The sequence below is a fragment of the Littorina saxatilis genome, linkage group LG2 (genome assembly GCF_037325665.1).
Source record: "Littorina saxatilis isolate snail1 linkage group LG2, US_GU_Lsax_2.0, whole genome shotgun sequence".
Lineage (NCBI taxonomy): Eukaryota > Metazoa > Mollusca > Gastropoda > Littorinimorpha > Littorinidae > Littorina > Littorina saxatilis.
This window is the reverse complement of record NC_090246.1, coordinates 18,031,644-18,045,877: the sequence shown is the minus strand read 5'-3', so window position 1 is coordinate 18,045,877 and position 14,234 is coordinate 18,031,644. Positions and strand designations below refer to the sequence as shown.

Here is a 14,234-nt window from a genome sequence, read left to right as displayed (position 1 = left end):
GGTAACATAAAAAAGTTAAAAATGCTATCCCCAAAAAAGGGGGAGAAAAAAAAAGACAGATTGAGCTATTTTTAAGCTCAGATAGCCCCGTTTGGCTTCTTTGGACCAACATTTGTTCGGGGGGGGGGGGGGGGGGGCATGCCCCCCCCCCCCCCCCCCCGTGCCCTCCTCCCCCCCCCCCCCTGGGAATCTCGGTCGCTTCGCTCATTCGTCTAGGTCTCTTCGTTCCCTTAACTTAGCCCCCTCCCCCCCCCCAACAAAAAAAACCTAACTGATCCGCCCATGGGCATATTAGGCTTAGAAAATTGCTCATGTTGGTTCAGTTAAAAATAATAATTCTCCCATTCTGGCTGCACCCAAAAGCTGTGCAGGAACATTGTCCAGCGTTCTATACTACGCATCATAAAAACAACAACTAGGTAGATGTCATTGAGTGCAGATCTTTGTGATGAGGCCTTTTATTGTAAAACCAGTTATGTGACTGGAAATACCGTCCGTATCTGCCTAGCTTTTTTTTATGACGGGTTGTACATTAGTCTACCAGTTCTTAGTGAATCAAATTCCGCTGTCCAAGCAAAGCTGCAGACAGCACAAGCACAAGCAGCTGAGCCGCCGACTGAAGGAGGAAGGTGGGAGCGGAGGACGTGACACAAGACTTGTCCTTGGCTGTGGTGCACGTGCAATCAGAGATGTTGCCGTTGTGCAGCGTGACCTTGACAGCCATGTTGTGCGCACAGCAGCGCTCGTTGCCCTGGTCGTCTTTGCACACGTCGTCGTCGTCGTCTTTGCCGCTGCAGTCTGATAGACATGCTGTGAGACAAAGACATTTTATGAAGTTTAAGTGTGGCAGATTCTGAGAGCTTTTTGTTGTTGAAAAAGATGCCAAAGGCGGAGTTTGAAAGAGCTTTCTTGTTGGAACTGAAAGTCCGTTTCGGTAAGAAAAAAGTCTCAGCTTCTGAGCAAAAAAAGCTTTCTTGTCGGCTTTCGACGAAAAATGTTGATTGTTATGTGAACCACATCACACACACACACACACACACACACACACACACACACAACACACACACACACACACACACACACACACACTCTCTTTCGTTCTGTCCGTGTCTGTCTGTCTGTCTCTTAATCTCACTATGTATATCTTTCACTGTTTTTGAAATTGTTTCCCTTACCCCCAACCTCCCAATCGCAATGAACTGGAACGTTTTAGCGATTAAACTTTCTGAGTTCTGAGTTCTATCTATATCTTTCTCTCTCTCCCCTGTCCCCCAAACATGCTACATCCGCCCTTAAACTATTTCACTCAGACCATGAAGACCAAAAGGCTGTAAGCTAATGCTCGTAGTACACACATTTTCAATGGAACGTTGTAGTTTTTGTTGTATGTGTCTATGAATTACCAACGGAACGTTTTATTTTGATTTTGTTATTTTTCATTTTTTGCCTGAGCCAACAAATTCTTTAAGGTACAACGTAGTTCTTATATGCGAGCTTATGAATTTCCAAAGCATTCGCAATTTGTGTTCTATGAGCCCATGAACGTCCAATGTACTTATATGTTGTGGATGGTAGGCAGAAGAATTATTTCCACCACATATGCAATATAAAGATTTCGTTTTAGCTTTAGTTTTTAATTTAGTTTTCACCTGTTAGTAGTGGTGATTTACAATTTATCGGCCTTGAATCTTGCAGATTATATCAGAACTGTACTGCTGTAAGCTGTTCAAGTGATTTACTTCTCCAGCTACCATTAGTAAAGAAAATGCGCACCATTCAAGTAAGTTAAAAGTAATATCTGTTTGATCGAAACTTTTGCAATGAATGACAAAGAACATTTTAGAATGTCACCTGTTAAAAGACCACACAGGAGCGTAGCTGTAAAACGTGTGGTATTAAATGTTGTTAACCGGTGCTACGCTGACCAGGCATGCTATATACACCACGATATCCTTTGCTTTTGTGTTCAGTTTTATCGTGAACGTACGGGTGACACGTATTTCACCCTGCCTTTTGCTTAACTTGAAAACGTCTTTGAAAACAACTGAATCGAATTAAAAAATATATATTATCTGACTAGTGTACACACCCATGCTTTGTAAAAGCACACATGCTTCGTGAATAAAGGTCCCAGGTCTCTCTAGCACATTTCTTCGACGTCAAGTGTTAGGTTGAGACGCGCATCCTCATGTGAAACCTTTAATTATCCGCCTTTTGAGCTCATTTTCCCTGGCTGGGTGTGTAAATATATGTGTGCTAATATCTTTCGTTTGACTACCGTTAGGAACGTTTTTTGCACACACCCTATGCCCCACAATTCCAAGCTACTCGCCAAATTTGAGCTCAATTGACCCCACAGTACCAGAGATACAAGTCTAAACAGTAGACAAACAAACTAACCCAAACAAACAAACAGACAGAGTGAATCCTAAAAGCCCCATTTATTACATAAATGGCGGCTTAATAAAACAAATAAAAAACATGTCCATTCAGCACTAATAACAGACACTTACCGAGCTGAGTTTGTGGGATGGGTACAGGTGCACTTTCACACATCTCGCCGAACACCTGGTTGGTGCACGTGCACCTGGTCAAACTGTCGCCGTCATTCTCAGTGACAATGCCGCGGCTGCCATAGCAACAGAAGGTGGCTTCTGGAGACGTACACTTCAAGGACGGTTTGTGATCACACCCCTTATCGTAGGAACAAACCTCTCCTGTTGGGGTAAAAATAAATGTGCAACCGTTATAAAATAGAAATCAGATCTTGACATTGGTAGGACGCGGAGGACTCAGTGTGTGTGTGTGTGTGTGTGTGTGTGTGTGTGTGTGTGTGTGTGTGTGTGTGTGTGTGTGAGAGAGAGAGTGTGTGTGTGTGTGTGTGTGTGTGTGTGTGTGTGTTACACGCGCTGCGAGGGTGGTACTTGTTTCAGCTAATTACCACACACATACACACACACACACACACACACACACACACACACACACACACACACACACACACACACACACACACACACACACACACACACACACACACACACACACACACACACACACACACACTCACTCACCCGACATGATACCCATGCGCAACTTTACCCTCAAACATCAATCTCACCTGTAGAGTTATACATGGCGGTCTGGGGCACGATGTAGGCCCTGGGGTCAGGGGAGGGAATAGAGGTGTTACAGCGACATCCAATGTACTCTTCTTTGTCGCCGTCAAAGATGATGGTGGTGGTATGCTTGTAAGAACTGGTGAACCCCTGTTGCGGCCAACAACAGGTCTTGAACCTGAAGTTTGTGGTAGAGTTTGACTTGGAGCCAGAACAGGCCGTCTCCCCACGACTGCACATTCGTCCTGGAACAAAGCCAATTAGTACACTCTTTGACTGCACACGTGTCCTGGAACAAAGCATCTAAGGACCCTCTTTGACTGCAGACTGCACATTCGTCCTGGAACAAAGCATCTTAGAACACTCTTTGACTGCACACTGCACATTCGTCTTGGAACAAAGCATCTTAGGACCCCCTTTGACTGCAGACTGCACATTCGTCCTGAAACAAAGCAGTGTAGGACACTCTTCGACTGCACACTGTGCATTCGTCCTGAAACAAAGCATCTTAAGACAGTCTTCGACTGCACACTGCACATTCGTCTTGGAATAAAGCAACTTAGGACACTCTTCGACTGCAGACTGCACACTACACATTCGTCCTAGATCAAAGCCACTTAGTACACTCTTTGACTGCACACTGCACATTAGTCCTGGAATAAAGCAACTTAGGACACTCTTCGACTGCAGACTACACACTGCACATTCGTCCTGGAACAAAGCAACTTAGGACACTCTTTGACTGCAGACTGCACACTGCACATTCGTCCTGGAACAAAGCAACTTAGGGCACTCTTTGACTGCACACTGCACATTCGTCCTGGAACAAAGCAACTTAGGACACTCTTTGACTGCACACTGCACATTCGTCCTGGAACAAAGCAACTTAGGACACTCTTTGACTGCACACTGCACATTCGTCCTGGAACAAAGCAACGTAGGACACTCTTTGACTGCAGACTCCACATTAGTCCTGGAATAAAGCAACTTAGGACACTCTTCGACTGCAGACTGCACAGTAGTCCTGGAATAAAGCAACTTAGGACACTCTTCGACTGCAGACTGCACACTACACATTCGTCCTGGAACAAAGCAACTTAGGAAACTCTTCGACTGCAGACTGCACATTCGTCTTGGAATAAAGCAACTTTGGACACTCTTCGACTGCAGACTGCACACTACACATTCGTCCTAGATGAAAGCCACTTAGTACACTCTTTGACTGCACACTGCACATTCGTCTTGGAACAAAGCAACTTAGGGCACTCTTCGACTGCAGACTGCACATTAGTCCTGGAACAAAGCAACTTAGGACACTCTTCGACTGCAGACTGCACATTAGTCCTGGAATAAAGCAACTTAGGACACTCTTTGACTGCAGACTGCACATTAGTCCTGGAATAAAGCAACTTAGGACACTCTTCGACTGCAGACTACACATTCGTCCTGGAATAAAGCAACTTAGGACACTCTTCGACTGCAGACTGCACATTAGTCCTGGAACAAAGCAACTTAGGACACTCTTCGACTGCAGACTGCACATTCGTTTTGGAATAAAGCAACTTTGGACACTCTTCGACTGCAGACTGCACACTACACATTCGTCCCAGATCAAAGCCACTTAGTACACTCTTTGACTGCACACTGCACATTAGTCTTGGAACAAAGCAACTTAGGACACTCTTCGACTGCAGACTGCACATTCGTCCTGGAACAAAGCAACTTAGGACACTCTTCGACTGCAGACTGCACATTAGTCCTGGAACAAAGCAACTTAGGACACTCTTCGACTGCAGACTGCACATTAGTCCTGGAATAAAGCAACTTAGGACACTCTTCGACTGCAGACTACACATTCGTCCTGGAATAAAGCAACTTAGGACACTCTTCGACTGCAGACTGCACACTACACATTCGTCCTTGATCAAAGCAACTTAGGACACTCTTTGACTGCACACTCGTCCTGGAACAAAGCCACTTAGTACACTCTTTGACTGCACACTCGTCCTGGAACAAAGCAACTTAGTACACGCGTAACATCAGTCGATTATTCGCTTGATCGTTACTTCACGTTAGCATCCTCTCAACTTTCCAGGAAACTGCAAGCATTAGGACACTCTTCGACTGCAGACTGCACACTGCACATTAGTCTGGAACAAAGCAACTTAGGACACTCTTCGACTGCAGACTGCACACTACACATTCGTCCTGGAATAAAGCAACTTAGGACACTCTTCGACTGCAGACTGCACATTAGTCCTGGAACAAAGCAACTTAGGACACTCTTCGACTGTAGACTGCACACTACACATTCGTCCTGGAATAAAGCAACTTAGGACACTCTTCGACTGCAGACTGCACATTAGTCCTGGAACAAAGCAACTTAGGACACTCTTCGACTGCAGACTGCACACTACACATTCGTCCTAGATCAAAGCCACTTAGTACACTCTTTGACTGCACACTGCACATTAGTCCTGGAACAAAGGAACTTAGGACACTCTTCGACTGCAGACTGCACACTACACATTCGTCCTTGATCAAAGCCACTTAGTACACTCTTTGACTGCACACTCGTCCTGGAACAAAGCAACTTAGTACACGCGTAACATCAGTCGATTATTCGCTTGATCGTTACTTCACGTTAGCATCCTCTCAACTTTCCAGGAAACTGCAAGCATTTGGTTTAGTGTTTGGAATTTGGTGTATGAGTTATTGTTCTTGGGGTATTCCCTCAAGGGGATAGGGTGCAAAGAAAGAATCGTGCTACCCAATGTTTTCCCCATGCATTCGCATTTTCCAAAGCCTGACACTTTCGCTGCGACCTCAGTTGGGATGTACCCAATCGTACACACGGGGATGTTCGGAAATCTGGGAGAGTCTTCACAAAATGGACTCTGGAAAACACATTCCTCGCCAAACGTGGGGGTCGAACCCACGCCAATAACGACGACTGGGTTCAAAGCCAGTGCCGCTACTGACTGAGCTATTTTCAGGTGTACTCGGTGAAGAAATGAAGAAACATGGAATTTTGTTGTCATTGTGTTGTCATTTTGGTTTGGAAGCCACAACAGGCTGCCGCTCCACGATGGCACATTCGTCTTGGAGCGTATCAATAATACACGTGTCAATTCCTTTATTCACTTGCCCGTTGCATACTTTACTTCCGCGCACTGTCTCAAATCTTCAGGAAACAGAAAGTAAGAAATACGAAAGTTTGATGTATTCTTGACAGAGTGCATGGCTCACAAATGAGACCAGCATCGAACAAATTAGCCCTTCAAATAATAATGATAATAATAATTGTCAGTAAGTACTGGTGTCACATTACCGATGTGAAACAGTTGATTGGCTAATGGCAATGCGCTTGAAACTGTTAGCGCACTGAGTGTTGGAGTGCGCTAACAAACCCAGAGAGCGTATTCTTGCGCCTGTGCTCCTTCTTTCCATTTGAGAAGATTCTTCTCATCTTCCGTGTAAGTGACATGTAGCTTACCGTCTCCACATTTCCAAACAATGATGGTTGACACTACAATTCCCCGCTGCTTAAAGCAGAAGTGTTTTTTCTGACATATTTCTACGCACTTCGTTCAATAATTCGTTTTCTCGATTTGCTCTATAAATCTCTTAGAACATTGTCATGTCTCAATAACTTAAATTATAATAAAAACTATAATGATAGTAATAATAAATAGTGTTACTATAGCGCGAGTCCCATCAATTGGCTCCAGGCGCTTTAAATTATGCTGCGCTGTGTCTGTTCTTACCCAAGTTCTTGCTACCATCGGCCCACTTCTGTATCTTCTCATCTAAGGTAAAGTCGGGACGACAGGTACAAAAGTCCACAGTTCCATTGGTCCTGGTAGAATTCCGCGTAGTGTTCTTCTCAGGGCAGCAGTAGTACGCGAGGTCGTTGACCGAGACATCGTCCGGCACTCCTCTTCCTCCCCGGAAACACGCTGATCCGCTTTCACAGTCCTGCTGGCCGTCTGCAAAAACACACGTCGCCGGGTCGGTTGGTTCAGGGCTGGTTCAAGTATAACAAGTCGCGTAAGGCGAAATAATAACATTTAGTCAAGCTGTCGAACTCACAGAATGAAACTGAACGCACTGCTTTATTCACCAAGACCACATACTCGTAGTTTCGTCAGTCCACCGCTCGTGGCAAAGGCAGTGAAATCGACAAGCCATGCAGAATAGTGCGGTAGTGGTCGCGCTGAGCAGGAGAACACGCTTTTCTGTATGTCTATTCTTTTTAGCTTACTGAGTTTGTTTTTAATACAAACATATCATATCTATATGTTTTTGGAATCAGGGACCGACAAGAAATACGATGAAATTGTTTTTAAATCGATTTCGGAAAATTAATTTTAATCATAATTTTTATATTTATAATTTTCAGAGCTTGTTTGTAATCCAAATATAACATATGTATATGTTTTTGGAATCAGAAAATGACGCAGAATAAGATGACATTGTTTTTGAATCGATTAATAAAAATAATAATTTTAATTACAAGTTTCCGATTTTTAATGACCAAACTCATTGATTATTATTGTCTCGAACACTTTTAGGACCCATCCTGAACTCAGGTCAAAAATGAGTTATTTCCCTTAAACTGGCGATAGCCGTGGATCGATGATTATCAGAATGTTTTTGGACCGTGGTGCGTTTTTGCGCTAGACCTAACTTTTAAAATCTAAATAATAAATTGACAGCTTGTTACACAAACATTCTTTAATCATAAAAGAATTCTTTTTTCATCAAGACAAGATCTGTGCAATTCGAAGTTGTGAAAGTTTGAAAAAAGAAAAGCCCGGAAGCAGGGTCACGCAAGGGTCGTAGCAGACGACGGTTTATGCGGCATACCGCCGTTCCTCTCAACAGTCAAAAGCCATCGCTAGAATTCTTGTGAACCACAGCCGTTTGTTTCGTGCATAAAAACGTGCTATTATAGATAAGCTCACATCGAGTCGCATTCAAATGACTAACTGACGACTACATTGTGAAAAAGGGAAACTGGATCACACGGGTTCACGATGGCTCAGGGGTAAGATATAAACCACGCAAAAATAAATTCTTTGAAAATTGTTCGCTCTTTACGGAGGGCACCTAGGATGTTCTCAATCGGTGAGTGTTTAAATGAAAGGGTGTCTGTACTGTGTGTAAAGGCCTGACCGTATCCGTGATGGTTTACGGGAGGCTTACTGTGCCTTTAACTTGTAAACGTCTTTGAAAACAACTGAAACGAATTAAAAAAAATATATTATCTGACTAGTGTTCACACCCATGCTTTGTAAAAGCACACATGCTTCGTGAATAAAGGTCCCAGGTCTCTCTAGCACATTTCTTCGACGTCAAGTGTTAGGTTGAGACGCGCATCCTCATGTTAAACCTTTAATTAGCCGCATTTTGAGCTCATTTTACCTAGCTGGGTGTGTAAATATGTGTGTGCCAATATCTTTCGTTTGACTACCGTTAGGAACGTTTTTTGCACACACCCTATGCCCCACAATTCCAAGCTACTCGCCAAGTTTGAGCTCAATTGACCCCAGAGTACCAGAGATAATAGTCTAAACAGTAGACAAACAAACACCCAAACAAACAAACAGACAGAGTGAATCCTAAAAGCCCCATTTATTACATAAATGGCGGCTTAATAAAACAAATAAAAAACATGTCCATTCAGCACTGATAACAGACACTTACCGAGCGGAGTTTGTGGGATGGGTACAGGTGCACTTTCACACATCTCGCCGAACACCTGGTTGGTGCACGTGCACCTGGTCAAACTGTCGCCGTCATTCTCAGTGACAATGCCGCGGCTGCCATAGCAACAGAAGGTGGCTTCTGGAGACGTACACTTCAAGGACGGTTTGTGATCACACCCCTTATCGTAGGAACAAACCTCTCCTGTTGGGGTAAAAATAAATGTGCAACCGTTATAAAATAGAAATCAGATCTTGACATTGGTAGGACGCGGAGGACTCAGTGTGTGTGTGTGTGTGTTTGTGTGTGTGCGTGTATGTGTGAGTGTGTGTGTGTGTGTGTGTGTGTGTGTGTGTGTGTGTGTGTGTGTGTGTGTTACACGCGCTGCGAGGGTGGTACTTGTTTCAGCTAATTAACACACACATACACACACACACACACACACACACACACACACACACACACTCACACAAACACACATACACACACACACACACACACACACACACACACACACACACACTCACTCACCCGACATGATACCCATGCGCAACTTTACCCTCAAACATCAATCTCACCTGTAGAGTTATACATGGCGGTTTGGGGCACGATGTAGGCCCTGGGGTCAGGGGAGGGAATCGGGGTTTTACAGCGGCATCCGATGTACTCTTCTTTGTCGCCGTCAAAGATGATGGTGGTGGTGAACCCCTGTTGCGGCCAACAACAGGTCTTGAACCTGAAGTTTGTGGTAGAGTTTGACTTGGAGCCAGAACAGGCCGTCTCCCCACGACTGCACATTCGTCCTGGAACAAAGCCAATTAGTACACTCTTTGACTGCACACTTGTCCTGGAGCAAAGCATCTAAGGACCCTCTTTGACTGCAGACTGCACATTCGTCCTTGAACAAAGCATCTTTGAACACTCTTTGACTGCACACTGCACATTCGTCTTGGAACAAAGCATCTTTGGACCCGCTTTGACTGCAGACTGCACATTCGTCCTGAAACAAAGCATTTTAGGACACTCTTCGACTGCACACTGTACATTCGTCCTGGAACAAAGCATCTTAAGACAGTCTTCGACTGCATACTGCACATTCGTCTTGGAATAAAGCAACTTAGGACACTCTTCGACTGCAGACTGCACACTACACATTCGTCCTGGAACAAAGCAACTTAGGAAACTCTTCGACTGCAGACTGCACATTCGTCTTGGAATAAAGCAACTTTGGACACTCTTCGACTGCAGACTGCACACTACACATTCGTCCTAGATCAAAGCCACTTAGTACACTCTTTGACTGCACACTGCACATTAGTCTTGGAACAAAGCAACTTAGGACACTCTTCGACTGCAGACTGCACATTAGTCCTGGAATAAAGCAACTTAGGACACTCTTCGACTGCAGACTGCACATTAGTCCTGGAACAAAGCAACTTAGGACACTCTTCGACTGCAGACTGCACATTAGTCCTGGAATAAAGCAACTTAGGACACTCTTCGACTGCAGACTGCACATTAGTCCTGGAACAAAGCAACTTAGGACACTCTTCGACTGCAGACTGCACACTACACATTCGTCCTGGAATAAAGCAACTTAGGACACTCTTCGACTGCAGACTGCATATTAGTCCTGGAACAAAGCATCTTAAGACAGTCTTCGACTGCATACTGCACATTCGTCTTGGAATAAAGCAACTTAGGACACTCTTCGACTGCAGACTGCACATTAGTCCTGGAACAAAGCAACTTAGGACACTCTTCGACTGCAGACTGCACACTACACATTCGTCCTAGATCAAAGCCACTTAGTACACTCTTTGACTGCACACTGCACATTCGTCCTGGAACAAAGCAACTTAGGACACTCTTCGACTGCAGACTGCACACTACACATTCGTCCTTGATCAAAGCCACTTAGTACACTCTTTGACTGCACACTCGTCCTGGAACAAAGCAACTTAGTACACGCGTAACATCAGTCGATTATTCGCTTGATCGTTACTTCACGTTAGCATCCTCTCAACTTTCCAGGAAACTGCAAGCATTTGGTTTAGTGTTTGGAATTTGGTGTATGAGTTATTGTTCTTGGGGTATTCCCTCAAGGGGATAGGGTGCAAAGAAAGAATCGTGCTACCCAATGTTTTCCCCATGCATTCGCATTTTCCAAAGCCTGAAACTTTCGCTGCGACCTCAGTTGGGATGTACCCAATCGTACACACGGGGATGTTCGGAAATCTGGGAGAGTCTTCACAAAATGGACTCTGGAAAACACATTCCTCGCCAAACGTGGGGGTCGAACCCACGCCAATAACGACGACTGGGTTCAAAGCCAGTGCCGCTACTGACTGAGCTATTTTCAGGTGTACTCGGTGAAGAAATGAAGAAACATGGAATTTTGTTGTCATTGTGTTGTCATTTTGGTTTGGAAGCCACAACAGGCTGCCGCTCCACGATGGCACATTCGTCTTGGAGCGTATCAATAATACACGTGTCAATTCCTTTATTCACTCTTGCATACTTTACTTCCGCGCACTGTCTCAAATCTTCAAGAAACAGAAAGTAAGAAACACGAAAGTTTGATGTTTTCTTGACAGAGTGCATGGTTCACAAATGAGACCAGCATCGAACAAATTAGCCCTTCAAATAATAATGATAATAATAATTGTCAGAAAGTACTGGTGTCACATTACTGATGTGAAACAGTTGATTGGCTAATGGCAATGTGCTTGAAACTGTTAGCGCACTGTTGGAGTGCGCTAACAAACCCAGAGAGCGTATTCTTGCGCCTGTGCTCCTTCTTTCCATTTGAGAAGATTCTTCTCATCTTCCGTGTAAGTGACATGTAGCTTACCGTCTCCACATTTCCAAACAATGATGGTTGACACTACAATTCCCCGCTGCTTAAAGCAGAAGTGTTTTTTCTGACATATTTCTACGCACTTCGTTCAATAATTCGTTTTCTCGATTTGCTCTATAAATCTCTTAGAACATTGTCATGTCTCAATAACTTAAATTATAATAAAAACTATAATGATAGTAATAATAAATAGTGTTACTATAGCGCGAGTCCCATCAATTGGCTCCAGGCGCTTTAAATTATGCTGCGCTGTGTCTGTTCTTACCCAAGTTCTTGCTACCATCGGCCCACTTCTGTATCTTCTCATCTAAGGTAAAGTCGGGACGACAGGTACAAAAGTCCACAGTTCCATTGGTCCTGGTAGAATTCCGCGTAGTGTTCTTCTCAGGGCAGCAGTAGTACGCGAGGTCGTTGACCGAGACATCGTCCGGCACTCCTCTTCCTCCCCGGAAACACGCTGATCCGCTTTCACAGTCCTGCTGGCCGTCTGCAAAAACACACGTCGCCGGGTCGGTTGGTTCAGGGCTGGTTCAAGTATAACAAGTCGCGTAAGGCGAAATAATAACATTTAGTCAAGCTGTCGAACTCACAGAATGAAACTGAACGCACTGCTTTATTCACCAAGACCACATACTCGTAGTTTCGTCAGTCCACCGCTCGTGGCAAAGGCAGTGAAATCGACAAGCCATGCAGAATAGTGCGGTAGTGGTCGCGCTGAGCAGGAGAACACGCTTTTCTGTATGTCTATTCTTTTTAGCTTACTGAGTTTGTTTTTAATACAAACATATCATATCTATATGTTTTTGGAATCAGGGACCGACAAGAAATACGATGAAATTGTTTTTAAATCGATTTCGGAAAATTAATTTTAATCATAATTTTTATATTTATAATTTTCAGAGCTTGTTTGTAATCCAAATATAACATATGTATATGTTTTTGGAATCAGAAAATGACGCAGAATAAGATGACATTGTTTTTGAATCGATTAATAAAAATAATAATTTTAATTACAAGTTTCCGATTTTTAATGACCAAACTCATTGATTATTATTGTCTCGAACACTTTTAGGACCCATCCTGAACTCAGGTCAAAAATGAGTTATTTCCCTTAAACTGGCGATAGCCGTGGATCGATGATTATCAGAATGTTTTTGGACCGTGGTGCGTTTTTGCGCTAGACCTAACTTTTAAAATCTAAATAATAAATTGACAGCTTGTTACACAAACATTCTTTAATCATAAAAGAATTCTTTTTTCATCAAGACAAGATCTGTGCAATTCGAAGTTGTGAAAGTTTGAAAAAAGAAAAGCCCGGAAGCAGGGTCACGCAAGGGTCGTAGCAGACGACGGTTTATGCGGCATACCGCCGTTCCTCTCAACAGTCAAAAGCCATCGCTAGAATTCTTGTGAACCACAGCCGTTTGTTTCGTGCATAAAAACGTGCTATTATAGATAAGCTCACATCGAGTCGCATTCAAATGACTAACTGACGACTACATTGTGAAAAAGGGAAACTGGATCACACGGGTTCACGATGGCTCAGGGGTAAGATATAAACCACGCAAAAATAAATTCTTTGAAAATTGTTCGCTCTTTACGGAGGGCACCTAGGATGTTCTCAATCGGTGAGTGTTTAAATGAAAGGGTGTCTCGTACTGTGTGTAAAGGCCTGACCGTATCCGTGATGGTTTACGGGAGGCTTATTGTGCCTTTAACTTGAAAACGTCTTTGAAAACAACTGAAACGAATTAAAAAATATATATTATCTGACTAGTGTTCACACCCATGCTTTGTAAAAGCACACATGCTTCGTGAATAAAGGTCCCAGGTCTCTCTAGCACATTTCTTCGACGTCAAGTGTTAGGTTGAGACGCGCATCCTCATGTTAAACCTTTAATTAGCCGCATTTTGAGCTCATTTTACCTAGCTGGGTGTGTAAATATGTGTGTGCCAATATCTTTCGTTTGACTACCGTTAGGAACGTTTTTTGCACACACCCTATGCCCCACAATTCCAAGCTACTCGCCAAATTTGAGCTCAATTGACCCCAGAGTACCAGAGATAATAGTCTAAACAGTAGACAAACAAACACCCAAACAAACAAACAGACAGAGTGAATCCTAAAAGCCCCATTTATTACATAAATGGCGGCTTAATAAAACAAATAAAAAACATGTCCATTCAGCACTGATAACAGACACTTACCGAGCGGAGTTTGTGGGATGGGTACAGGTGCACTTTCACACATCTCGCCGAACACCTGGTTGGTGCACGTGCACCTGGTCAAACTGTCGCCGTCATTCTCAGTGACAATGCCGCGGCTGCCATAGCAACAGAAGGTGGCTTCTGGAGACGTACACTTCAAGGACGGTTTGTGATCACACCCCTTATCGTAGGAACAAACCTCTCCTGTTGGGGTAAAAATAAATGTGCAACCGTTATAAAATAGAAATCAGATCTTGACATTGGTAGGACGCGGAGGACTCAGTGTGTGTGTGTGTGTGTTTGTGTGTGTGCGTGTATGTGTGAGTGTGTGTGTGTGT

At 43.8% G+C, this 14,234-nt stretch overlaps 1 protein-coding gene across 1 annotated transcript in view; it reads right to left on the bottom strand.

Moving 5' to 3' along the window:
- Nucleotides 1-252: 252 nt before the first annotated feature.
- Nucleotides 253-14,234, bottom strand: part of LOC138958366 (prestalk protein-like) — a 31,389-nt gene continuing 17,407 nt past the window's right edge. The window contains exons 5-12 of the mRNA XM_070329483.1: nt 13,897-14,100; nt 11,954-12,175; nt 9,407-9,631; nt 8,829-9,032; nt 6,887-7,108; nt 3,122-3,364; nt 2,514-2,717; nt 253-810 (exon numbers count right to left, since the gene is read on the bottom strand). Coding sequence (XP_070185584.1) covers nt 548-810; nt 2,514-2,717; nt 3,122-3,364; nt 6,887-7,108; nt 8,829-9,032; nt 9,407-9,631; nt 11,954-12,175; nt 13,897-14,100 — 1,787 coding nt within the window. The 3' untranslated portion in view covers nt 253-547. The remainder of the gene's footprint in view (nt 811-2,513; nt 2,718-3,121; nt 3,365-6,886; nt 7,109-8,828; nt 9,033-9,406; nt 9,632-11,953; nt 12,176-13,896; nt 14,101-14,234) is intronic.